Source organism: Saprolegnia diclina, assembly GCF_000281045.1.
Source record: "Saprolegnia diclina VS20 unplaced genomic scaffold supercont1.40, whole genome shotgun sequence".
NCBI lineage: Eukaryota > Oomycota > Saprolegniomycetes > Saprolegniales > Saprolegniaceae > Saprolegnia > Saprolegnia diclina.
In genome coordinates, this window is record NW_008246107.1 from 1 (window position 1) to 25183 (window position 25183).

The 25183-nt window shown below is 59.9% G+C and overlaps 10 protein-coding genes across 11 annotated transcripts; 5 read left to right on the top strand and 5 right to left on the bottom strand.

Annotated features, from left to right (window-relative positions):
• The first annotated feature begins 337 nt into the window (after positions 1–337).
• SDRG_11179 (hypothetical protein) lies at positions 338–686 on the top strand. Its single transcript, XM_008617208.1, has one exon. It carries the CDS (start codon positions 373–375, stop codon positions 655–657), a length of 285 nt encoding a protein of 94 aa, XP_008615430.1. The 5' UTR covers positions 338–372; the 3' UTR covers positions 658–686.
• A 172-nt stretch (positions 687–858) lies between these two features.
• Positions 859–3564, top strand: SDRG_11180 (hypothetical protein). Its single transcript, XM_008617209.1, has 10 exons — positions 859–915; positions 962–1759; positions 1807–2032; positions 2087–2169; positions 2217–2654; positions 2703–2841; positions 2890–3150; positions 3196–3279; positions 3339–3427; positions 3478–3564. Exons 1-10 carry the CDS (start codon positions 887–889, stop codon positions 3524–3526), a joined length of 2196 nt encoding a protein of 731 aa, XP_008615431.1. The 5' UTR covers positions 859–886; the 3' UTR covers positions 3527–3564.
• Positions 3533–3946, bottom strand: SDRG_11181 (hypothetical protein). The gene is made up of 2 exons (XM_008617210.1): positions 3758–3946; positions 3533–3711 (listed from the first exon to the last, which is right to left on the bottom strand). Exons 1-2 carry the CDS (start codon positions 3924–3926, stop codon positions 3578–3580), a joined length of 303 nt encoding a protein of 100 aa, XP_008615432.1. The 5' UTR covers positions 3927–3946; the 3' UTR covers positions 3533–3577.
• A 560-nt stretch (positions 3947–4506) lies between these two features.
• Positions 4507–5367, bottom strand: SDRG_11182 (hypothetical protein). Its single transcript, XM_008617211.1, has one exon. The coding sequence runs from the start codon at positions 5330–5332 to the stop codon at positions 4535–4537; it is 798 nt and encodes a 265-aa protein (XP_008615433.1). The 5' UTR covers positions 5333–5367; the 3' UTR covers positions 4507–4534.
• A 36-nt stretch (positions 5368–5403) lies between these two features.
• On the bottom strand, positions 5404–6055 carry SDRG_11183 (hypothetical protein). Its single transcript, XM_008617212.1, has 3 exons — positions 5846–6055; positions 5627–5799; positions 5404–5581 (listed from the first exon to the last, which is right to left on the bottom strand). The coding sequence occupies exons 1-3, from the start codon at positions 6047–6049 to the stop codon at positions 5512–5514; spliced, it is 447 nt and encodes a 148-aa protein (XP_008615434.1). The 5' UTR covers positions 6050–6055; the 3' UTR covers positions 5404–5511.
• Positions 6056–6531: 476 nt separating this feature from the next.
• Positions 6532–10323, top strand: SDRG_11184 (hypothetical protein). Its single transcript, XM_008617213.1, has 12 exons — positions 6532–6921; positions 6974–7016; positions 7066–7552; positions 7655–7936; positions 7982–8441; positions 8486–9045; positions 9092–9208; positions 9261–9413; positions 9456–9780; positions 9826–9937; positions 9982–10066; positions 10115–10323. The coding sequence occupies exons 1-12, from the start codon at positions 6573–6575 to the stop codon at positions 10256–10258; spliced, it is 3117 nt and encodes a 1038-aa protein (XP_008615435.1). The 5' UTR covers positions 6532–6572; the 3' UTR covers positions 10259–10323.
• A 19-nt stretch (positions 10324–10342) lies between these two features.
• SDRG_11185 (hypothetical protein) lies at positions 10343–11188 on the bottom strand (the record flags this gene model as incomplete). The annotated part of the gene is made up of 6 exons (XM_008617214.1): positions 10343–10520; positions 10568–10631; positions 10682–10735; positions 10784–10887; positions 10935–11090; positions 11147–11188. The coding sequence occupies 6 exons, from the start codon at positions 11186–11188 to the stop codon at positions 10374–10376; spliced, it is 567 nt and encodes a 188-aa protein (XP_008615436.1). The 3' UTR covers positions 10343–10373.
• Positions 11189–11206: 18 nt separating this feature from the next.
• On the bottom strand, positions 11207–18581 carry SDRG_11186 (hypothetical protein). The gene is made up of 9 exons (XM_008617215.1): positions 17547–18581; positions 17185–17427; positions 16943–17133; positions 15467–16893; positions 14920–15205; positions 12306–14864; positions 12173–12251; positions 11844–12124; positions 11207–11801 (listed from the first exon to the last, which is right to left on the bottom strand). Exons 1-9 carry the CDS (start codon positions 18570–18572, stop codon positions 11237–11239), a joined length of 6657 nt encoding a protein of 2218 aa, XP_008615437.1. The 5' UTR covers positions 18573–18581; the 3' UTR covers positions 11207–11236.
• Positions 18582–18781: 200 nt separating this feature from the next.
• Positions 18782–23052, top strand: SDRG_11187. 2 transcript variants are annotated; one of them, XM_008617217.1, is made up of 13 exons: positions 18782–19118; positions 19162–19317; positions 19362–19514; positions 19563–19697; positions 19741–20409; positions 20458–20666; positions 20716–20923; positions 20968–21408; positions 21453–21697; positions 21742–22071; positions 22119–22428; positions 22471–22529; positions 22576–23050. In XM_008617217.1, the coding sequence occupies exons 1-13, from the start codon at positions 18816–18818 to the stop codon at positions 22985–22987; spliced, it is 3630 nt and encodes a 1209-aa protein (XP_008615439.1). In that variant the 5' UTR covers positions 18782–18815; the 3' UTR covers positions 22988–23050. The 2 variants fall into 2 exon arrangements, with proteins under 2 accessions (XP_008615439.1, XP_008615438.1); XM_008617216.1 differs by having other exon boundaries at positions 21742–22428; positions 22576–23052.
• A 716-nt stretch (positions 23053–23768) lies between these two features.
• On the top strand, positions 23769–24585 carry SDRG_11188 (hypothetical protein). Its single transcript, XM_008617218.1, has one exon. The coding sequence runs from the start codon at positions 23838–23840 to the stop codon at positions 24459–24461; it is 624 nt and encodes a 207-aa protein (XP_008615440.1). The 5' UTR covers positions 23769–23837; the 3' UTR covers positions 24462–24585.
• The last annotated feature ends 598 nt before the right edge of the window (positions 24586–25183 follow it).

Here is a 25183-nt window from a genome sequence, read left to right on the forward strand (position 1 = left end):
TGCGATGCAGCAATAGCTCGAATAGAGCTGCTATGAAGAAATGAAAACGTGTGGATGCATACCAAAGCTCGTCTGGCAGCACTAGAACACTTGGAAAAAGGCGAAAAGTCGTTGAAAGTAAGGCACAAATATTCGATAAAAATATTGTTGTATAGGTCATTAGACGTGTAATTGGAAACATGTTTTCTCTCTCTGCTTAGACATCACTGATGTTTGTAGAGTCGAGATACTGTTGCCCTGCACTTTTTGCTTCGCATTCATTGTCTTTGTTCCGCCATGTGCTTATCTATCCGGATTGTTGACGTCGCCGGATACGACGCCAAACTGCTTGACAAGCCCATTTTCTGCTCTTTGCCTCAGCCACCGCCCGCCATGCTGAGCTGCATCTCGACGCCGTCGTCGACCAAGTATGAAGTCGCGTCCAAGCTCTTTGAGGACGGCGTCTCGACGCTGTCGTTCCAAGACGCCCAGCGCAGCGACGTCAGCGCACAGCGCGTTCGCATTCAAGACGCTCGACGGAGCCTCTGCCACGACCAGATCGCTACACTGCGCGGCCGTCGCGACCGGCTCGCCGCTGCACTCGCCGCCATGGACGCGCGCATCGACGCCCGCGTGGCCAAGATCGCCCTTGTCGAGCAAGAGCTAACGCTGTCATAATACTGCTACTGCTGCTGTTGATGCTGGCAATTATCTTTGCGCCTCGTCGCTCGCGACCGCTGGAGAGAGCGTCGCGGCCACATCGGCACTCGCACTACAGAGCTGCCGGTACAGCTCTATGGCTGCCTCGGCGAAGGCTGGCTGGGTGCATTGCTTTATCTTTTCGGTGGTCTTTTACTGGAGCGCTGTGATTGGTCAAAACTCGGGCAATATATCTCTCGGCGGCAGGATGAGCGTGACGACGGACGAGCTCGCGCGGTACGCATGAGGATGGTGCAGGATGAGGATGCGATGCCTGGCGTAGGAAGCTGAGCGAGCTCCATGAGGAGGTCGCGAGCGTCAAGGCGCAGATCTTCGAGGCGATCCGGACCTTCTACGCTGGCGCGCAGACGACGTCCTCGAGCATGTCCCTCGACGAGGCCATCGAGTTTGCCGGGAGCTGGTCGCGCAAGGTCGACCTCCGTAGCAACCTGGCAGACCTCCCGGCGAGTGAGATCCAGCTGCGCATGGCGCGTCTCGAGACGGTCTTGTCCGAGACAGTTGCGCAGTTGCAGCACGACGATGACGCGTCGAGTCGCGGGACGTTGCACCAGTCTGTTCTCGCGCACGAGCGGCTGAGCGTCCAGATCCAGCAGTCGCAGAGCACGCTCTCGCTACTGCAGCTTCTCTCCGACTTGGACACGGGTCTGCAGAGCTTCGACCTGGCGATGGACGTGCCCGACCTCACACGCGCCGCGACCGACCTCGCGGCCATTCAGACGTGTCTGACCAAGGTCGACTCGCAGCACCCCAAGGCGTCCATGGAGTACCGTATCGTGCAGATCATGCAGATGCAGTACGAGGCGCGCCTGAACCAGCTGCAGTGCTACCTCGCCGACTCGCTCTCAGGCCTCTGGAAGATTTCGCCGCGTTCGATGAGCATCACGCCGACGTCGATGCCCGTGTACGCGACCTTGCAGCGCACGGGCCGCTTAGTGACACACCTCGAGCAGCTCGCGGCCGACCTGTACGAGCACATTTTTGCGCCGCTCGTTGCGGACGCGTCGCTCGTCCCGACCGTGCGCCAAACGATCGTCACGTTGACGCCCAAGACGGCAGCCTCGTATCCCTTCCTCTGTACCTGGCGTGGGATCCTACGTCTGTGCATAGGACGGGCATTCCCCGCGTCCAGCACCTCTGTGCCCACGTTACGACGCTGCTCAAGTTTCTTGCGCCGTTTCTTCCGCCGCTCGACGAAGGCGAGAGCGTCCTCACGAAGCTCATGGCCGTTCTGTGGTCGTCGGCGCTCGAAGCAGCGTTTGTATCGCTGCTGCAGTCGACGCTGCCGTCGGACGCGGCCCAGTTGCGGGACTTTAAGCAGCATTTGACGCCTGTGGTGCGTCCTCGAGTGACCGTAGGCGACATGTTGACCACGTTTGTGCTATGGCAGATGCACAGCTTTGAAGCCTCGCTCGTGGCCCTCCGACTTGCCCTTCCGTCGTCGCTCGTCTCGTTTGGCCAGCACTTGGACGTGTACAAACTTGGCTGAAACGGAGGATATATATGTACGTGCGACGTAGGCAATTTGCCGAGCACAAGCGCGCCACGCTGCTGCAGGAAGCCCGTCAACGCATGCAGCACGACTACCTCAACTCGGTGCTCGTGCCGAGCTACCCGGCCGTTCTTGTCCCGACCAACCACAAGAAGAAGGTCCAAGTGTCACCCGTGGCGGCGGCGGACGACGACGACGACCGATCGACGCCGATGCGCGTCTCGGTCTGCGCGCAGTGGCTTCTCGCGCAGGTCGTCCAGCTCTTGGCCGAGACGAGCGAGTGCGATCCAAACGTGGCGGCGCCGCTTTTGTTTCAAACCGCTCGGGATCTCTTCAGTCTCTTCTCGGCGCTCATGCCAACGCTGTACAAGGAAGAGCTGCGCTTCGACCCGCGCCTCGTCTTGCTGCTGCACAACGACGCCATGTACTTTACTCGGCACATGCTCACGCTTTGCGACAAGTCGCGGTCTCTTGCTGTCCGTTGCCATCTCGATATCTGATATATTGATACTAGATTGCCGGCGCCGCTGCACGACAGCGCGACGATGATCGACTTGATCCCAGACTTGCGCGATCTCGGCGAGACCAAGCTCGTGGCCTTTGGGAAAGCTCAAGCGACGCAGCTGCAGGACGCGCTGCGCACTGCGTTCGTGGTCGGCAATTGTCTTGACTCGGTGGCTTCTCATGCACGATACCGTTAGCCGTATGCGACGCTGGACGACGACAACGCGTTCAACCAGCTCGAGACCGCGATCAAGTCGGTGGTCTTCAAGCTCGAACGCATCGTGCACGCATGGAAAGGTGGGTTGGCGCCTGACGATGTCTACTGCCGCGTGGTGGCCAACCTTCTCGAGCCGCTCCTGCACACTGTGCTGGACGCGCTGGTGACGCCGCGCACCATCGTCGTCTTGCCGCCCAAAGCCGTGCACCAACTGCACTACCTCTTTTCGCTTCTCCTCCACGTACGTCGGACGCATTGTGCTCCTCGCGATTGATGTGCGGTCCAGTGCGATAGCTATTTCCCATCAACGGCGCTCGAGTTCAAGTACGTGCGGTCGGCCAAAGCCTTTCACACGATCACGACGCTCCTGGTACTGCATGTCGTCAACCGCGAGAGCTCGCATGAATGCAAGTATTGCTATGAACGTAGGAAGAAAATAGCGTCTCTGGCATCATCGAGCAGTGGAACGCAGGTGCGCTTGCCGACTTGACGCGGCCCCACGTCGTTGCGCTCCTCCAGTACGTCGTTCCTTGCTTGCTAGCCAGTTTTCACCGATCGTTTTGTATAGGAGCTTGAGCGGCGACGCCAAAGACCGCGTCTCGACCCTTGCGCCGTGATGAAAATGGCAAAACAAGACTCGTCTTTGTCACATACATAGTTCCTACGGCTTACGAAACCAACGGCGCGCCAAGCGTGTTGCGACGCCGCTTCTCGGCCAGACAGAGGGCGACGCCACCGAGGGCGACGACACCCGAGATCGAGCCGCAGATCGCCACCGTCGTGCCCGTGCTCATCTTGGTCGCTACGCCGGTCGCATGAGATGCTGTACCGACACATTGACACCGTACCGTCAATGGCGGCCTGCTCGTCGGCTGTGCGACCGCGCTCCTTGGGCGAGGGCGTGATCCAGGCCACCGGCGCCGGCGCTTCGGTCTCTGTCGGAGCGGTCGTCTCGTTGGCGGCCATTGTCTGCGAGATCAGAAGCGTAATGAACGCGGCCACGTGCAGGAGCTGCATGGTGCTTGGTTCGACGTGGCAACTTGGAAAATGGCAACCCTGTCACGCTTCCGACGGATCCGACGGCGCATCCTCCACTCTCGCAGGTCCTCCTGGGCCAAATATTGTGGTTGCATACAAAGATGAAGTACACATTAGCATATGGAGATAAAAGCCGCTCTGGTCGTGGCCAGGAGGTGCTGGTGCTGTCGTCGCCGCACCCACAGAGCCGCCGTCGGACAGGCGGCGACAGCCTCGCGCCGCTTCTATTCGAGCCGCGCCGCTTCTATTCGAGCCGCGCCGTCCGCTCGCACGAGACCGTATAGCCCCGAGTACGCTGTGGCCCATGCAGCCCATTCACTGTGCAAGAATAGCGTCCTTGAGATGACGTGTAGAACCAGTTATACCATATTGGTATGCGCGGCCACCCGTTCGAGCGTTCGGGCCGCCGTCGGAGTCGAAATCGGCGGTGTCGCAGTGCGCCTGTGATGCACGGTCTGGAATGCCATTCGTTCGACTAATAGCAGTGTCAGTGGCGGTGTGACAGACACCACGCAGTTCCTTTGCACGTCGTCGTCGTCACGGGCCTCGTCAGGTAGAGTAGGAGGAAGGCGTGATTTATATTGTTATTAGTGCGTGGTAGTCGTGTCGTGGAGCGCGAGCCGGGCCGTGAGAAGGTACCCTTGCAGCTTGCGGTAGTCTTTGCGCAGCTGCACGCGCATCGAGAAGGTCGAACTCGTGTACTCCTTGATGATCTCTTCGACGCGAGCGAGCTCGGCGTGGTGCTCGGCTTTTTGGTTGTTGCTTCCGGACGACTGCGGTAGCGCGAGGAAGCGCCGCGTCGTCTTGTTGAGAAACTTGACGCAGCTCAAGGGCGCGGCGCGGCGGCTGCCGTCGTGCGCCTTCATGTGCTTGGTGGACGCTGGGAAAAGGTCTTTGAGGCGGCCGCGTTCGCGCTTCAAGTCCTGAAGCAGTCGCATCTCTTCTTGGAAGCGAAGATCGTCGTTGTGCAGGGCGTGGACCTTGAGGATGCACACGCGGTACATGGCCGGCCATGACAGCGCGCGCATGGGCTTGATCGACCACTTTTTCTCTTCGTCGGCGTCGACGCCGCACGAGGTGCGAGCAGAAACAAGCTTGTCCTGGAACGAACAGCGCTTTGCTGCGGCTCCATCGTCGTCGTCTTGGTTGCTGCAGTGGATGTCGAGGTCGGAGAATGCATTGCGGCGCTGCAGCGTGCAGGTCCGGGGCACCGCCACTGGCACGCGCAGGATGTCACGCTCAACGAGGCGTCGCCAGTGGTCGTGCATCGACGGCGCCTTGGCATCGCGCAGCGTTCGGCAGGTGCTTGAGACGCGGCCGAGGTCCCGCGCCTCGAGGTAGACGTACAAGCGCTGCCTGCAGACGTCGGGCAGGTCGGCCAGCATCCACACCAACTGCAACCGGTGCCTGTCCGGATATGCTTATCCGGAATGAAACTTTAGACCAAAATACCAAATCACCGACCAACTCAATTCTTCAATTCTCCAATTCCCACTTCTCAATTCTCAACTCTCAATTCTCACATCGCACATTCGGGATGGCGCTTGCGGCCTGCAGCGTGCATTTACGACGTCTTCCAATGCGTGATCTCGAGGATGTTGTCGTCAAGGTCGCTGAAGAAGAGCGAGAGTTGCCTGCCGAACGATGATCGAACGTTCTGCAGGAGGATGACAACGTACCGGCCATAGTCTTCGTACTGCACTTCAGCGTTCGTGCCATGCGCCGCCAAGTCGCTCGACAAGGACGCTTTGATGGTCGCAAAGTCGACGGCGTCCTTGCACGTCATGGCGAAATGCGCCCCGTTGTGGTCTCGGATCTGCGCTTGGCCGACTGCGAGCGGCAAGAGCGCCACCTACAGCGCACCGTATAATGCATGCTCTGGCAGTAGAATCATCGACCTGTGCCGCGCCAATCCGGAGAAAGGCCGGGTCTTGGCCAAAGTTCGGGTCGTCCTTGTAGAGGTGAACGGCGCCCAAGACGCGCTCGTAGAACGCAATGGACTTGGTTACGTCCTTGCAGACAATGCACACGTGGTCCAGCGACGGCGCCGCCTTGGCAAACACACTCCGCGTCACCGAATATAGGGCGCGGCTGGCTCGCATCTTGACAGTTTGAAAATGCACTGGTCAAAAGCAGCACAAATCCCTCAATTTTCACCTGCGTGGTTTTTACGAAAAACGTGAAAAATACGTGGCGCCAAACGGGCCGTTGCTTTTCGTCACGGTGCAAGGAGCACGGGCCCTTTGACAGCGCTGATTTTTTGTCTCTTCAGGTTTCGGTTCCTTCAAGCTATCTATACAAAGTATCCAGTGTATCCAGTGTATCCAATCTCCATCTTCATCGCATGCCAACAAGTCGTTCGTCCACCAGCACATTCGAAGGATTCTCAAATCACCCAAGAACGCGCGATTAACAGGTCAACAACACATTTGACTTTCAAATTTGAATATGGAGACGACTAGACTATCGTAGCGGCTAGCGGCTACGTCGTCGCGCCGTCCTCCGACTGCCGGTTTATGAGGACTTGGTTTTTGAAACGGACCGTTGGCGCCTTTTTTGGGAAAGGTGGTTCACTCCGAGAATAGCCTGCCGCGCCAACGAGGCCCAGTGGTCGTTGTTGAACGAATGTCGTCGCGCAAGAGCTCGTCCAAGGCGCCACCGATGTCCGCGATGCGCAAGCGCAAGCTCGAGTCGTCGACGAGCCGCCGGCAGTCGATCCAGCGCATGGTGTCCATCACAGTCTCGAATCAGCTCGAGCAGATTCGGGATCCGCGAGCGCGTGGTATCTTTTTTCTCTTTCGCGACTCGGGCGAGTCGATCCGCGACTACACGCTCCGCACATTGGAGCAGTCGAACGCCGGCAGCACGCTCGACGGCTCCATGATCCTCCTCAGTCTCATCTGGGTCGGCATCTACATCAGCGTCAACCGCGACGGACCCCGACCGCTTCTCGACAGCAACACCCAGTCCGACAGTACGTGTCTTGTTCGCGTTCTTGTCGACTTGTATTCAGAATCGCATTATAGTCATCAAGGTTGGCTACACACTCGGCGTCATCTTCCTCTGCGAGTACGTGTATTTTGGTGCATTTGCTGTAGTTCTAATTGCTGCGGTCTAGTTATATGCTGCGACTCTACGCGTCGCCGCTGCGTGGCAACCACTTTAGCAGCTTCTTCTCCATGGTCGACTTTGTCTCGTTTGTCCCTATGGTCATTGAGCTCGCGCTCGGCAACGACGTGCTCTCGCGCTGGGCCGACGACCCGACGCGGCGCCAGCTCGTGTCCATCCTCCAAGTTACCAAGACTGTCCGCATTCTGCGCTCGTACCGCATTCTCAAGTACATCAAGTCGACCGTGACGCGCCAAATCACGGCGACCGTCCTCACGGTCATTTGCATCATTGTCGCCATGGCCGGCATGCTCCAGATTCTCGACCAGTGCGCGGCGCAGTGCCCGACCGTGTGCCAGTCCATGCTCGTGCAGACGTGCATGGACCCGACCGCAGAACGCGCGCCCGAGACACTTGCGTGTCTGGAGCTCAACGACAAGTTTTATTGTTGCACGTGCCAGAACCTCGGGTTCTTTGACTGGGTCTACTTTGTCGTGGTAGGTTGCATTTTTCTTGTTTGCAAAGTTTGTTTGTCGAGTCGAATTTTATACTTTGTCGAATTTTGAGATTTTTGGATGCCAATTTCAACCAATTTTTAGGTGTCGATCTCGACGCTCGGGTACGGCGACATTGCGCCGCGCAGCCGGTTTGGCCGCCTTGCCACGTCGCTCATGATCATGCTCACGTTCGTGCTCGTGCCGATTCAAGTCAACAAGTTGATTGCGACGATATCGTCGCACTCGGGGTACACGAATTCGTACAAAGAGTACCGAACGCACACCCACGGCATCATCACGGCGGGCGGCGAAGTGAGCGCCGGCGCGCTCAACAACTTTTTACGGCAATTTTTCCACCCCGACAACCCCAACTGGAACGAAAAGGTATATATATGTTTGCGACAACACAAAGGGCTAAACGATGTACAGATTGTCATCTTGCACCCGTCGGCGCCAACGAGCGAAGTGAAAAAGATCGTACACCAGTACGAACCGCGCGTCCAGTACATTGTCGGTTCGGCCATGAACGAGCTCGATCTGGAGCGCGCGATGATCAGCCGCGCGTCGATTTGCTACGTCATGATCAACAAGCACTCGCATCGGTCGTCCAACGAAGACCAGTCGAGCACGCTCTTGACAGCTGCGTTTCGCGGCTCGAACGCCAAAATTCCCATCTACTCGCAAGTGTACTCGTCCCAAAACATGGGCCACTGCACGCTCTCGGGGGCGTCCGGCGTCGTCTGCATCGAGCGACTCAAGCTCGGCGTTGTGGGCTTGAACTGCTCCATCATGGGGCTCTCGACGCTCCTCTCCAACCTCCTCGACACGGTCTCGCCCAACGTCGAGTTCTTGTACCCGTCCGACTCGTGGGAGGCGGCCTATCTGCGCGGTCCGTGCTATGGTCGTATCTGTTGTGTGTTTACATTCCCCTAGGTTACATTCACGAGATTTACAAAGTCGACCTTCCCCGCACGTTTTCCGGGCTCACGTACGGCGAGCTCATTTTGTTCTTATTTGGCACGATCCAAGTGATCCCGATCGCGATGCTCACCGACCAAGGCGCGCGGATCATGCCCATGGACTTCAAGATCGGCACGACGGCCGACCCGACCATCTGCTGCACGCTCTATGTGCTCGCGGCCGGGATTTCCGTCGCGGACCGCATCGCCGAGTACCCCCTCGAGCAAATCCGCGAGTTTCGGCAAACGCTGCGCAAGCAAGAGCGCTATATGGCCGAGCGCGCAGCGAACCGGCAGCGCACCGAAGCGGTGATTGTGGTGCCGCCCCCCGAGGCCCCCAAGCACAGCGAAGCCGTCATCATCAAGCCCAAGCTCAGCCCCGACGCGGGCGCGGCCGAGCCGCGTCGAGGGTCTATCACCGAAGAGCAACAGCCCGTCGCCGGCCTCAAGGTCGAGGGCTTTGCTGCGATGCGTAAAACCCTCCATGGCGTTAAGCACGCGTTTGAAAAGTCGTCGCCGTACAAGGACTTTCTGGTTCATTTTGTGGTGAACGATCGGTCAAGTGACGGGACTTTGGTAGGACAAGCCGCTGCCCGACGTACTCAGCGGTCACGTGGTCGTCGTCGGACTGCCGCTCTCGCTGCACGACCTCATCATGCCGTTGCGCCAGCACAATGTCGAGGCGTCCACGGTGCAGGTATCGATCGTCTTGCATTTGAGTATGCGACACGTGATCTTTTGTTCTATAGCCCATCGTTTTTATCTCGTCGTTTGGGATGACGGAAGCGCATTTCCAGACGATTCCGGACCCGGATGGCATCTACTTTTTCCAGGGGTCTCCGCTGAGCTCGTTCGATTTGGAGCGCATCCACATTGGTAGCGCCGCGGCCATCATCATTCTCGTACGTACTTTAAAAATGAGCAAAATTGGAGTTGCTGACTAGGCCTCGACGTCGTCCAAGCGGCGCTACGTGGACGAAAACATGGTCGACGCCGACGCGATCACGACCGTGCGCTACATCATCGAGGCGTGCGGGTCCGCGACGCCCAACCTCATTGTGGAGCTCGTGAAAGCCACGAACGTCAAGTTTATGAGCTTTATCGTCAAACGACCGCCTCGCCGAGGCCGTCGGCAGAGTGACGGCCGGCACTACCGGACGTTCGGATCCGTCGCGCTCAAGTACGCCAACACCAACGGCTTGGACGCGACCAAGAACAGCGACCAAAAGATCGATATCGAGCACATTTGCGAGCCGTCGTACGCCTCGGGTACCCCATTTTTATGGCGAATTGTGCAGCCAACGTCAGGCATAGGACGCGTGTACGTCAGCGGCATGATCGACTCGCTCATGAGCGAGTGCTACCAAAAACCCAACATCACGTCGGTCGTCAACCTTCTCATGTTTGGGTCCCCCGAAGACGACGAGTTTGTATTGTTTCAATGTATCAAGTGTGCAATGCATCTCGTAGGTGTCAACGACTCTTTCAAGTCAAAGTGCCCGCGCTGCTCGTCGGCAAAGAGTTTGCAGAGTGCTTTCGAAAATGCCTCAAACTGGTACCTTGTCCTATTGTCCTATTTTTCTATTATCAAAATACGTCGTAGAACCTCATTTGCATCGGGTGCCTCCACCTCGCGTCTGACAAGTCACCGTCGTACGTACACACAAACCCGCCGGGCACGATGAAGATCGTCGCCACCGACTTGCTCTATCTCGTCGGAAAGCCGTGCGCCGAACTGCCCCTGTAGAATAGCGACACACCTACTATATGACACATAACTTATACTATCACTATTGCATCTTGCTATCCTCGAAACAACTCAAACACGCTCATTACGTTTGCTGCCCACCTTAATTTGATGTTCAGTGGGACATGCTCAGCGCCACGTCGGCGCGGGCCCCAAAGAGACTCGGGTCCGAGCGTTGATAGAGAGCAACGTACGCTGCGTAGCTGTCTTGCACAGCGAGGTGCGCCTTCGCCGCTTCGTACTGCAGCGTGGCCACCCACATCTGCGCACTCTGTCACATCAATCCGTCGAAGAAACACGCGTCCTCACCGTCAGATACAGGCTACGCACGAGCGCGTACACTCCACACGCTTTGCGCAACGGACTCGTGGCGCTACCGACCAAACCCACTTCAGCTCGACGCTATCAAGCTAGAGTTGGCACCAGTTGTCGGCAGCCGTCGCACACCCTTCGAGTTGCAGCGTGCCGTCGTCTGGACTAGTAGCATTCGTCCTTGATCAGCTTCCACACGCCATTGAATCGTACCAGAGCATCGAGCCGCAGCAGCACAACGTCGCGCCGAGACGAAGCATGGCGGCTACGAGGGTCACCGCGACGAGCCCCAGCTGCACCAGGCAGAGCCCGCCAATCTACGCAGTGCGCTGTTGTATCTCACCCTCGCCTCCAAGCACCGTACCAGCATGGCGACGTGCGGGCGTGGGCGGTGTGTCGCGTACACAGCAGCAAGCGTCGTTGCGGTCACGAGAAGTGGCACGCCCCAGGCGGCCGCTGTGATCTTGGACGAAGTTCGATGACCCACATAGAGGTCACTGGCCGAGAGCAGCAGGATGAGCTAGAAGAAGATCGACAAGACGCAATAGGTTGCGAGAGCTGACGTAGTGCACGTACGAGGAGTGACGAGCCGAGGACCTTGTGCTGCGTGGGCGCCATGGTGCACCAAACGAAAAATGATATGAAAAATCGTCTTTTCTCTGGTTTTTACGCTTTTACGGCGAGACTGGCATCCATGACCACCGAGAGCTTGAGCTTCTTTTGTCGGAGGAGCGTGTTGGGGTTGCGCAGCTTGACGATCGGGCAGTTGACGACGGCGCCAACATGCGGCTTGACCTGGAAGACGCGATAGATCGTATACTGCGACCCGTGCGCGGCCGCAAAGTCGAGTTCCTGGACACTCATCTCGAACGAGAGCTTGTCGAACGTGCTCGTGGCTTTGACCTCAATGTACTCGCGGCCGCCGCTCTCGTGGTTGATGCAGAGGTCGTACGGCAAGCCCGTCTCTTCGTCGGCGTTGATCCACTCGACACGCGCCCCCAGCGATGCGTGGAGCACCTCGTACACATATGCCTCGCCGGCGCGCCCGATCGCCATGCGCATCTCATCCGTGAGCTGGAGCGGACGCTGGGCATGGTAGGCGGGCAACGGGCCCGCGTGCGGCATCTCGACCTGGAACATGGTGCCTTGGGACGGCCGGACCCGCTTGCTCGGGGCTTCGAGCGCTTGCGGGTTGGCCCAGTCGTGCTTGCGCTTGAGCTTGGTGCCCTCGCTACATGATGCGATGAATCGCCGATATAGCATCCAAGAGTACCTCCAGAGCGGCGGCGGCACGGCCGACTCGGGCTGCATGCTCCGTACAAAGAGAGCGTTGGCTACGGACGAGGCGAGCTCGGACGACGCTCCGTACATGTGGTTGGCCAGCGTCGCAAACACAACATATTCGTTCAACGGCTCTTGCACGTACAGGCGGTGGTCGTGCAGGAACGACGCGTGGTGCTCCCGATGCACGACCGCGCCGTTGATCGCACACTCGACGACGAGCGACGAGACAAGCGAACAGCGCAGGCGCCCAAGCAACGCCGCCCACGTCTCCTACAGTATATACACTGAGACCTTTGCGACATGAGTACCAGCACGCACCGTGGTCGCGGGCGGCGGCAGCGCCGCGCGGTCGACTTGCCGCGCAATGTAGTCCCGAAGCCCGTCTTCGTCCGGCACCCTACACCCCACCATGGCATTTTGCGACTTGGATCAAAGGGAAGACAAAACGTACGTCACGTCGCACTCGACGTGCGTCGTGTAGGCCACCGTCGGCATGCCTTGCGCGACCAAGTAGTCTCGGAGCGAGACATCGTACGGAAGCACGAGCAGCGATGGATGCGGCAGCGCGAGTGGCAAGGGTGCGTCATCACCGGCCAGCACGTGCGCGTCGCTCAAGACGACAAACGTCCCGGCGTGGGTCGGAAAGATCGCGTGCGCCATTGCCTCGGGCAACGCAACGTTGTGCTCGCTCAAGAGCTCGAGGACGTCGAGGACGAGCGCGTGCTTGGTGCTCTCGCGCACAGTTGCGTTGGCGCAGACGACCGCGACGCGCGCACACCACTCGGCCGGCGCCGACACGATCGCTGTCTCGAGGTTGTGGGTCGGCCACGCCTGCACGAGCCCTTCGAACGGCGCGTTGACGGCCGACGCGACGTCGACGAGCGGCGTGTTGAGCGATAGCGCGTCGAACCACGACGGCACGCCTTTCGTCCAGTACGCGCCGGCGCCGAACGTGACCATGGTGCCGTTGATCGCTTGTAGAAACGAAAGCGTATCGAGCGTCGCCTTGAAGGGCAGCGCGTCTTGCCAATGCGCCGCCAAGAACGTCAAATGCGGGCGGCTGTCGACGGTATTTGACGCGAGCGCGGCCAGCACGTTAGCCATCGTCGGGTGCGTGGGTACGCCAAGACGCACAAACAGCTCTTTGAGCGTCTTGGGATAGACCGAGGCAAGCGCAACGAGCCCCGGGAGCGCCACGTCATGCATCTTCCACACACACTGCGCCAGCGTTCGACGGGAGCCGTCGCCCGCAAACACGAGCGGAGCCGACGCAAAGGCTTTGCGTACCGACGCAACGTCGGCGTCCGAGAGGTCCCGAAGCAGCGTCTGCAAGTGCTCGTAAATGACGTGGACGTCGGCGTCCGTCGTCGAAGGCGACTGCAGCAGCCGTACAAGGTCGCTTGGCGACAAGCCGTGGTGCATCTGCAGCGCAGCGATCAGCGCCTTGTTGGTCACATCGACGACGGTGGCCGAAACGTGCGAGCGCAGGCGACGAGGAAGCGACGGCGAACAGACGTATGCCTCGGACGGTCGCGCGAGTGCCACGGTTGACGCGTGCTGCACGGGGACCCACGCGTGCGCCGTCAGCGTCGAGACTGCAGAGAGCAGCGAGGAAGTGTGCGTCGGGCGCCACGCTTGGTCGAGGTACTGGAGCAGTGCCGTGGCGACAGGGACACTGGGCGTGGCCACCGCGTACGCCACGATCGCGTCAAGACCAGGCACGTCGTCGTTGCCAGCATCGAGGCTCAACAGCACGGGCATGCGCAAGACCGTCGAGAAGAACCCGGCCGCCTTCTCCCCGTAGATCGATGGGTCAACCACCGAGAAGGCGTCGAACGCTTTGGCGTCCGGCAGACTCGGGTTGACGAGATACAGCTGGCGCGAGAGCGGTACGAGGTGACCTCGCGTGGTGAGTACACTGACGCTCTCCTTGATGGCCGCTATTACGGGCGGTGAGACCTCGTGCGCCGCCGCGTGGGCGAGGAGGAAGGCCATGACCGCGTGCTGGTCGGTTTGGCTCTTGCTCGCTGCCTTGGCGCGCGGAAGGACGTGGTGCAACAGCACGTCGGTCGCGCTCATCGGCTTGACACCGGCCGCCAGCGCAAACGCGCGCGCGACGGGCGTCGCCTGCAGCTGCTCGACGACGTCGGGCGCCAAGAGCTGGATCGCAGAGGCAAAGGGCACGGCGATCGACACGACGTCGGTCGGCAAAAAGACGGTCGATGCCGGCGTCACGAGTGTCTTGGTGTCGCCGGCCAGCGGCAGCAGCGGCACGTGCTGGATCTGCGCAGCGACCGCCGTGGTCGACCGTTCACGCTGCGCGAGGCGCGCCAGTTGCACGAGCAGGCGGCCATGGTACGCGGTCGGAAGCGACGACGGGTGCACGCTATTGGCGATGTGCACGAGATGCGCGCTTCTCAGCGCTTGGATACCGAGCGTGCGCTTCATCTCGGGCGAGAGCCAGGCGCTGAACGACGAATGCAGGTAGTCCTTGTCGCAGATGTCGCGGAGAATGGTGTCGCAGGGCGTCGGCGCGTCGTCGCCAAAGAGATCCATGGCATCGAGCACCGATGACGGCGGCACCCACTTGCCCGCCGCGTTTTGCACGACCGGCATCGACTGCAGCCGAATGCCAATGTCTTGGGCGAGCACGTGGAACGGCGGCTGGACGTCGTGGAGGAGCGGCAGCAGCCGGATCAAGTGCGGATGGCACTGGACGACGGCCAGGAACGCCTCGACAAAGAGCGACGGGAACTCGAGGAGGAGCCATTGGTTCCACGCCGAGTCGAGCACGGCCTCGCGCGACGACGGCACTTCAAAGTCGGCTTGCAAAATGCACCGAAAGCCGTAGCTTTGCAGCGGCAAGTAGGCAAACACCGACTGCAGCGGGTGCGACGACACGTGCTCGTCCGAGATCGGAAACGCGACTTGGAGCAGCGTCGACGCGCCTGGTGGTACCTGCTCGCGCAGATTGGCGGTCGGCACCCGAATCGCGCGCTTGGCCACGTACCTAACCCCAGCAGAGTATAGAACGTTGAACGTTTGGGATCGTTGAGTATACGAACCATTGCTCGGACGTGGACGCGCTCGTGTGCAGCGTCACGAGATGCGGCGAGTTCCACGTCTTTTGAAAGCGCACGCGTGTCGAGAGGACGTTGTTGGTGAGCTCGAGCGACTCGAGCTGCTGCAAGAAAAGCAAAATGGACGGTTGAATGCGCTCGAGGAGGGCGCACGTCGACGGCAGTTGCGCTTTGGCTTGCGCGTGCAGCGGGAAGTGCATGACCGTGCCCTGTTGCGAGTCGGGGAACGCCGGCGCGTCGATCCAGTACGGCAAAATGTAGCTCACATGGTCTACGGATGACGCGTCAGACTCATGGAATGCTCCCGATGGCGAGGTAGACTAGGCGACAAAGCACGTGTCCCGACGAAGATGGACGTATATCTTCATGTCGTGCGAAGGCGCGGTCATGACACGAGTCATGACCTGACGCCGCATGCACATCGGACCGTTGTGCAAGCGATCGCGGGGGCAAGCCAGCACAAGTTGCTGCTGCCACCCGCGATGCCGGTATGCCAATGTATCAATCTTTCAATCTTGGAAAAAACGAGTACCTGGCCCAAGGTTATGCTGGGGGTTGGCGTCGAAGCGCAGGTGGTACCCGTTGCTGTGGATCTCGGGCGCGTGCGTGACGGTGAAGACCGACTTGAATCCAATGCCTTTTTGGCCAATGAACCCAGTCGCACTCGCCTTTGTCGACGCGCCGACGTCACAGAGCGCGCGGACGTGCGCCGGCTGGAAGCCGACTTCGTTGCAGACAAACGTGATTGCGTCATCGGTGACGACAAACGTCGCGCAAGGCGAGACACCGGGCGCGTACGTGTTGTCGTCCGCGTTCTGGATGAGCTCGAGCACAAAGTGCGTCGACGCGGCGTAGAGCTCTTCGCTAAGGCGCTTGAGCGCGCGCTCGAGGCGCTGGTGCTGGCGCTGCAGAAAGGCTTGCGTCTCGGGCGTCACGGGCAGCCCAATCCCAAAGTTGTCGCGTCGAATGCTTTCGACGAGCGAGCGGCACGCGTCGCCGTCGACAGGTTGCACCTCGGACGTTGCGACGACAGCGGCCGTCGACGGCAAGGTAGCGCCAACCGAGACACGCGGTGTCGCGACGGCACGAGCTTGGACCTCGTCGGCTTGCACCGGCGTCGGCGATGCCGACACTGCCGCCGAGGCGGCAAAGCGGCCGCTCGAAAAGAACGCGTCGAGGTGCGCTTGCCACTGCGGCACGGACGCGGTCACACCCAAGTGCGCCAACCGCAGCTGGTCGGCCCAGTGGGTTGCTGCGCGCCAGAGCTGGTCGGGCATACAGTGGACGACTGTTGCAAGGCTTTGGAGCACGTGCGGGCCGAGATGCGGGACAAGGTCGAGCGGAAGGCGGCGAAGCGCGGCCAAGACCACGTCGACCGGCGCCGGCACTTGCTCGAGCACCGCCACGATCGCAGAGTCGATGAGCGTCCACGGACACGCGTCGCGCATCGCCACAAACATTGAGGTAACGTGCACGGCGAGGTCGTCGCCGGTCGTACCGGTCACAGCAATTGACGCCGGCGTCGACGTGGCAGCTAGCTTGAGAAACGCGCCAGAGCGCACTTTGAGAAGTGGGACATGCGGCAAATGGTGCTGGACGAACGGCAGCAAGGGTCCGTGCTCGTGGGCAAAATGCAGCGACCAGCCAAGCGCCGACTCGATGTCGACCAAGCACGGAAGTGCTTTGAGCGCGGCGACCAGCTCGGCGATCGACCGTTGGAGCGTTGGCAGTGTCGGCGCTGAGGCGAGCAGCGGGTGTGTAAATAGCAGCGTCGTTGGCGGCGCCTGCAAGGACGCAAGCGCGGCCGTCGGCACCGACGAGAGGTGCAGCTCGGCGCCGACGGCGGCCGTGACTAGCGCTACGGTGGGCGCCAACGGCGGCGAGGCGAAGTCGTGCAGCGCGACGCGGCACTGGTACACGAGCGACTCGACTTGAGGCAGTAAGGTGCGTGGGCACCCGCTATACCATAGTGTCAGACATCTTGGACAGGTATCAACGACGCGCGCACCGCTTCTTCAGAGGCAGTTGCAGGGGCGGCGACGCCACGTTTGTTGCGGCAGCAAGAAGCGACGGCAGTTGCAGCTCGACTTCAATCGCGCGCAGACGAGCCAGAACATCGACGTCGTCGTCGTCGTCCTCGCGAAAGACCTGCTCAAGCTTGGTTCGAAGTTTCGTCAGCGTTGCGGCATCGACGACCGGCTACATTAGAGTAGTTTAGTATGCAGCAACGATGAGTCGGGGAGAGCGTACCTCGGACGGTGTCGGCGCCAGCACTGGCAACGACGGCGGTACCGGCAACGACATGGAAGCCTTGATGTCTTCGCTCTCACTGCCTTCGTCGTCGTCGTCATCGGCGTCATCGTCGTCGTCGATGACGTGGCATTTGCAGGTACATGCGCACGAGCACGCGTCCTTGCCGACGCAGCAGCACTTGCACTCGTCATCGTCGTTGGCGTCCTCTTTGGCGGCGGCTTCGCGCTGCTGGCCCTTGTGCTATTGCAAAAACACCGTATGAAATTCCGAAAACCAGGAAAAATCGGCAAATCACAAAAAAGAGGAGAAAATACAAAAAAAACTTTGGAAAACCATGAAAAATTCGGGAAAAATCGTACCACAGAATCGAGCTTGTCGGTGTCGAGGAGCACGCGAGCTTTGGCCATGATGCTGCAGAGGACCCACGAGACCGTGGCGGACCGCGATTTTTCCATTTTTTTGCGCACGACTTTGGCGCGCAATTTGGTGTCCATGGCTGCGATCGTCGACGCGACGTTTTTGGGCAAGCGCGACCGGTACCGCGCAATCTCCTGGTCGAGCTCGGCGTCGAGGCGCGTGATTGTCGTCAGAAGCGACGACGCAACGCGCGCGGCCACATTTGCCTTTTGGTTGCCCTCGGGCAATGCGACATTTTGGGCGGAAAGCGCGTCGCCAATGGCCTTTTCCCGGTTTTCGGCGCTAAATTTGGTCTTTGTGATTTCAAATACACGGGCGGTGATGTCTTTTCGGAAATCGTTCTCGAGATCCCGGAGCTCCTTGCGCTCTTCGTTGTACATGCGGCGCATGAGCTCGATCGAGCGGCCCATGTTGGCGACCGCGACGCCGAGGGTGCCCACCGGATGCTGGAGTGTCCCGGCCATGTACGCTAGGAAGACGGCCGGGTCCTGCGTCTGCCGATTGTGGACGAAGCGAAAGTCGCGCAAATGCAGTAGCACGTCTTTGGTCGAGAGCGGCGCGATCGGTGGCGGGCCCTGCACGTGAAAGTGGTAGGCCACAGCCGGCGAGAGGGCAAAGCACGTGCCGAGCCCGAGTGTGTCAAAGGTCGGCACGCGGTGCAGCTCGAGGAAGCCGGCCTCGGCGTCGTTGACCGTTGAGATAGCGCGTGACGTGACGTAGATCCCAACAAAGTCCCACAGCGACGCTTCGAGGTCGAGCACTTGGCGGATCGCGGGCACAGCAAACGGCGCACCGAGGTTGAGCTCGGCGAAGGACATGACGTTGAAGCGCAGGCAGAGCGCGTCGAGGAGGTCCTTGGACGAGAGGAAGCTTGGCGGTCCATGCGATCGCTCCCGACGGATGGCTTCGACCTCGGCCTCGACCTGCCAGAGGAGCGAGCTCGGCGGATACGCTGCTTGTTGTTGCATGCTCGGCCAAATCGAAAGTGGCCAGTGATTGGCCAAAAGGACTGGTAACGCTTTTGCACCAATGAAACCGCGGGATTCCCCAACAAGCCTAAAGATTGGCCTAACGTATGCATTTCATTTTGAATTGTCCAATCAAACCGAAGCGATAGAACCGTAGGCTTCCGGAACACCGGATACCACACAATATCCGGATACGCCACCTGCCCTGGGTCCATTGCGGGTTGCACCTTGGCGCGGACCAGCATGGACGAGGAGCATGGGTCTCTGCCGCGACCGTCGATCGCATCGCTGGAGCATGCAAGCCTGCGCTACCTCCTCGAGGTCGTGCCCAAGCTCGTGCAGGATGCGCCCGCGCCGGTCAAGGACGAGGTCGGCGCGCTCCTGCTGGACCGCGTGCGCGCCGAGACCGAGTCGGAAGATGGCGTGAACCAGCTGCTGCGCCTCATGGGCATCTACCTCCACTCAAGCCAAGCCATCACGGAGGCCATCGTCGAGCTGCTCTACGGGTCGTGCTACCGCGTCGTACTCATCCACCACCTGCCGCAGGTTTGCATCGCCGCTTTGGCCGCCACGCTCACACATGCAGTAGCTCACGTACCAGTCGCCAAAGTGCATTGACCTCGTGCTACAAGCGTACAAGGACCTCCTCGAGTGCGATAGCGCGCTCCTCGTCCCGCTCCTCGGGTCGCTCATCGACATGCCACTGTCGCCGTCGCAGCAGAACGAGATCGTGCTGCTCGCCCACGTAGGCTCTGCTCTCTAAGATCTTACATGCAAATGCATTGATAGACGATGCTCGACAGCGTCGATGAGACCGACGTGCCGTCCGTCATCCGCAGTCTCCTTGCGCTGCTCACGCCGACGACGGGCGCCGCCACACTGCGTCAGATCCGCCAGCAAGCGACGAGTCTGTCGCTGCCGCATCTGCACCTCGTCCTCGACGTATTGCTCTTTGCTTTGCATTTCCAAGTGGTTTGAGTGTCAGCGTAGGTCATGGCTGGACAGCTCTACTCTGGCTCGGTCGTCCTCAAGTACACGCTTCGGTCCATTCGCGCGGCCGACGACCTCGATCGTCTCGACGGTCTCTGGCTTCTCTCGCTGCTCCAGCGGTCGTCCGAACACACGGTCGTCTCTCTCTTATCGTATGTTTTCTAAGTTGTGCCTGTAGACGGCGTGGAAGTGCCTCCTCCACATTCACAAGAAGATCACGCTGCACTGGCTGCTGTCGCTGCAGCACGTCGTAGCGTCGTCGGTCTTTGCGTCGTACCAAGCCAGCTACGTCCAGCTCTGCTCACTGCTGCTGGACGTCGCGTTTCACAAGCAAACCGCGCTGGCCGTCGGAACGAACCTCGTCTCGCATGCGATCCAGAGTCTCACGGCGCTTCTGCGCGAGAGCGTCGACCCTCAAAGCGTGCTGCAGCTCCTTCTGCACCTCGTCGGGCAGTCGCACAAGTGGGACACGAGTATGCGCGAGAGTCTGCGCCGTCACATGGCCGTCACGGCGGCCGTGGGTGTCGCCGACGCCCTTTCATCGCTTCGCGCGTACGGCCATCTGGTGCTCGACACGGTCCACGTGGTGAGCGCGACGAAAGGCGACAACACGTCGCTGCTCGACCCGCTCTGCTTTGCTGTCGTCCAGCTCGTGCCGCAGGACCCGTCGCTCTACACGCTTCTGATGATGACGATTCAAAAGCATATTTTGCAGCCAGCGTCGCCGCTCCAGCTCACCTCGATCTTGCTCGCCGCGCACTTGACGTACGCCAACGTGGTCACGCCCACGGACCGGCGCACGATCACAGCGTGGATGCTACGTCTCCTGGCCTACGCCCCGCTCTCGGTACGTCCCCAAGCGCAAAGTCTCGACCTTGGACCTTGCACTCTGTAGGTCGTGCCCGGTGTTGCCACGTATCTCTGCGCGCACGTCGACGCGTCGCTAGCCGAGACACACATTTTGCCCGCGCTGCGGCGCCGGCGCATGCTTTCGGCGACCCGAGAGCTCTCCTTGCCGGCGTATTTCCAACACCACGCCCAGAGCAGCGAGAGCACGGCCGCGCTCGCCGAGCTCGTGCGCTGCCTTATCGCCTACGCCCCGCCGTATCTACTCGAGTAATCGCAGCGCCGCTCATCGTATTCTATTGAATAGCGCGCTTCTCGAACAAGTTGTGTCGCAGCCCCTCATTGCCGCGTGGCCCGAGGAGTTCGGGCTCCAAGAGTCGCTGGCGACCATGTTCCAGGCTGCCATGTACGTCGGCGTGACGCTGCTCAACACTCTGTTCGCGGCTGGTCGGCGCGACGCCGTGCTCGATCGCCTGTGGCACCAAGTGGTCGGGTACTTTGACCAGCACAAGCAGGTATACGTCAACGCGATACCAAAAGACGACAACGTGGGCATTAGACGGTGCACGAGAAGACGTCGTTGGGCTATCTGCGGCTCTTGAATGACGCGGTGGTCTGCTACTTTTTAACGCAGTCGCCGCCCACGGAATCGACGCCGCCGTCGCTGGGTCAAGCGCGCTGCATTCACTTGCTCTACATTGGGCTCGTGGACCGCGACGCGCCGCCGCCACCGCACTGGCGCCTCTATGGCACGTACGTCACGACACTCAACTCGCACTTCGCGCTCGACGTGCCGTGGGCAGCGTACATCACCGCGCTCACGTCGACGACGACCGATTCGGTCGCTGAAACGTTGCTGCAGGTGTATGCGATTCTGGGGGCGCTGCTTGCCGCCGATCGGGACGCCTTCTTGAGCGCCTTTGCCGAGCGTGAGATGCCGCTGTGGGAGGCCGCCGACGTCTTCTACAGCTTTGTATCAAGCCATCTTCGTCAACTTCAGGTAATCATACGCACGATCGAGGAATCGATACGAGCATCGCCTAGGACGCCCAAGTGCTCTGTGCGGCATTGGACGTGCTCGTGCTCGTGTGCACAGACGCCCCGTTGATGCTGCAAGACGTCGCGCAGCTCGCCAAGACACTCCTCTCGACTGTCTATCCGCACGCCAATGTCGAGACGAGTGCGTGGAAGGGCTACTTAACCCTCTCGCCAACGCCGCTTGCGGTCACGTGGCTCGACCACAGTTCGTTTCTCAAGAGCTATGCACCGACGCACGCCGCGTCATCCTTGTGAGGTCACCTCTCGCTGTGTGTTGTATTGATATGTGAAGCAGGTACTACTTGCACCACTGCTACGCCACGGCGTTTGCCCTCTCGCCGCTACCGCTGCCGTTTCTATCGTGGACCGCCGACGTGCTCACGACGATGGTCACGGACGACGTCGACATCGCGCCAGGACTGCGCACGTGCACGCGTGCGAGCTTTCCGCAGCTCTTTACGTCGTTTTGGCTCAGTGTACTCTCGATGGCGACGCATCCGACCTTGGCCCCGACGCCGACCAATGACCCATACCACCGCATCACAAGCTACCTGCAAGTGCTCTCGAAAGCCATTGCGCTCGCCCATATAGGCGACCTCTACAGCTCGGAGCTGGCCCGGAAGACGTACGAGTTCTTATTTTTCTCATTTTTCGAGATGCCATGTTGCGTAGCGTCCCGCTGCTCGTGCGCGCGTGTCAGTTTCTCTGCGAACGCGTCGTCGTCATCGTCGACAAGTGCCTCCAGTGGCGACTCGGAGCCCCCGAGATCTCAGCCGACAAGAGTCTCTTGGCGCCAATGTGCCATGACGTACTGCTGGTGCTGGAGGCGATGGAGCGCTACGTGCAGTACATCCAGGCGCTCATGGTGGTGCACATGAAGACCGTCATGGAGCGCGCCAAAGGCACCAACAAGCTCTCGGCGCTGGCCAAAAAGAAGGGACCGCCAGTCTGGACGATGCTGCACCGCATTCCCCAAGTCAAGGTAAATGAACGTGGTGGGAAGGCGACAACTGAGGTTGGGTAGCAACTGCCGCAACTCAAACGCTGGATCCATCGAGCGAAGGCGTCCTTGAGCCTCACCATGTACGACGACCCGTAGTGTCTCGACCTTTATGAACCGCGGTAATAGGCACCGGGAGCAAATCCCGTCGCTGGACGACGAGACGGCCGATGCGCGCACCGCCGAGACGACCGTCTCGTTGGACGAAAGCGATGGCGCCCGCCGGACGACGCACGACGCTGCGTACCGGTGGCAGAAGCGCGCCCGCAAGGACCAGCACGTCGCATGGGCCAGCAGCGACGAAGACGAAGCCAAGGAAGACGACGACGCCGACGACGACAATAACAACGACGAGGGCGCATTGTGGTCGGGCGACGAGGGCGAGAGTGGCTTCCACGCCTCCGTCGCGACGACCAAGTCGGTGCGGCACGACATTGAGGCGCTTCAGACGCCGATGAAGCTACGGCTCCACGAGAACGCGACCCTTGGCTTTGCCTCGGTCGTGATCGACTTCAAGACCAAGCGCACGACCCGCTTGTAGCTGCATCGGTCGCCTACCTATAACACGCGAATAGTACGTGGCGTGGTGTCGCGCTTGAGCTTCTTTTGCACGCGCAACTTCAACCGGTCGACTTGCGCGTAGTATGGCGCGTGGGACACGGTCCGCTGTCCCAACTGGCGCGCACGCCTTGTCCATATCACGATGTTGAAGTAGCTGCTCGGTCCACGAGGTGGCTAAACGCACGCCATTCGACACGACCGACCACGGCAGCTGCCACCTCGGAAACAACTGGCAGCCTCTCCGAGCTCCGTCGACGTGGTTGCTTGGCGTCTCTTCATCGAGACGCCTGTCACCAGCGTCTCGGTCGACCACAACCACTCCCCGCCTCTACTCGTCGTCTCTGGCACACACGTCGTGACTTGGCCTCGTCGCTGTGCAACTTGACGCCACTGTGGGGCGTAATGGGCACTTGACAGGTGCGTCTTTTTTACATAAAAAAAAACGCAAGTCGCTCGGTTCTGGTGACCCAAGGGAGCATGACAGGGTCGGGTTGATGGCGAATAGGGGGTTATATCGCGTCACCGAGTCTGGATCGGTCGTCGCAAGCCTTGGTGCAGAGACAGATCGTATACGATTATACAAGGGCGCGTCGTGCGGTCGCGCTTTTGTGTCCCGGCGGTCAGTGGCGTGCGCATAGCCTTGCCGGCGCGGGTCCCACGCGGGCGACGTGCCTTACGATTCCACGCACGCGGCGCGTTTGATTGGCGGATCGCCGTCTGGCTTGCAAAAATGGACCAATGGGAATTGTCGACTGTGGCCGCTGGGTTTCGCGAAGGATTTGTTGGATTTGATTGCAATTTTCACTTTGCATTTCCGCTCGACAAACGCGATGGCCCCGATCGTCCACACGCGCTTTGACACACCAACCATGACTACGGATACCCACGTTCTCAAGACGAGCCTCGATGCGTGGTACGACAAGGTCGTCACCAGCGCGCTGCATGGGCGCGGTGGGCCCGACGCCCACTACACGTTCCCGATGCCGCAGTTCCTCGGCCTCCACGAGTCGAGCTTGACGGCGATTGAACTCTGCCTCAGCACCGACCATGTCGACCCGCGCTTGCCATTGCACTTGGCCATCTTTGAAGGCAACCTGACGCTCGTCAAGACACTTTTGTCGCGCCGCCCAGAGCTACTAAGCGCCGACGCGCTCTACTGCGCCGCGTACTGGGGCGAACTCAACCTTGTCAAGTGCCTCTTCCGCGTCGAGTATGCACCGGCCGCGACCGCTCTCGCCGCGCTCAAGGGCCACACGTCGGTGGTCGAATTTCTTCTTGACGCACGCCGCGTCACGTTTGACGAGATGCTCGTGGCCAAGGCGAGCGTGCCGCTCTTGCGCTTTGTGATTGACGACCATTTTTTCGCGTCCGACGGCGTGTACGCAGTGCAGACGTGGGCCAAGCAGAAGAAACTGCACAGCATCCTCGCTCTCTTCGACTACGTGGGCGTCTGAGATGCGCGCATTCGTTTGCTCTATTTAACCCTCACCGTCTTGCTATTACCACCCGATCCTCCTCCTCCTATCTATGTAAATGCGACGATAAGTCGCCAAATTAAACTTGTACGTTCTTCTTTATAACTATACGATGCCAAGAACGAAGTCGCGGCTGCGAATGTACCGGTACGCCGGCGTGAACCAGACTCCACAATGTTGAAGCGCACGTTGAAGCTACGTTGGGCAACTTCAAGATACCATATTGGCCAGTGAAATGCAAGGCAGCTACTTTGTGATGTTGGCGACAGTGTGCTTTTGGTATTCAGTGAAAAAATTGAGAGCAAAGCTGTCGGGCGTTGGACACGTTATCTGTTATTTTACTCAACTTGACGGGGATCTGGTCAGCGAGAGTACGGTACAATGTAGGTGTAGTTCGAGAAGGCGCTCGAGGTCAGCCTCGTCGCCGGTCGTGGGTGGAAACGTTGTGCTGATACGGTCGCCAGCAAATCACGCAAGCGTCGCGGTTGGGCGCAAGCACTGAACAGCGTCGGGCACTCTTCTCAAGCGACGAAAAAGATGCTTGGGCCAAGGTACTGTATCCTGATATAGTGTGCAAGCACGAGGATGGGCAGGCGTCACGCTTGAATCCCAGTTGTTGTTAATTTGAATATTGAATTTAAATTATGGGCTATCACCCAAGAGTTGGTGCGTCCCTTGCGTGTTTGCTGCGTCTTTGATAT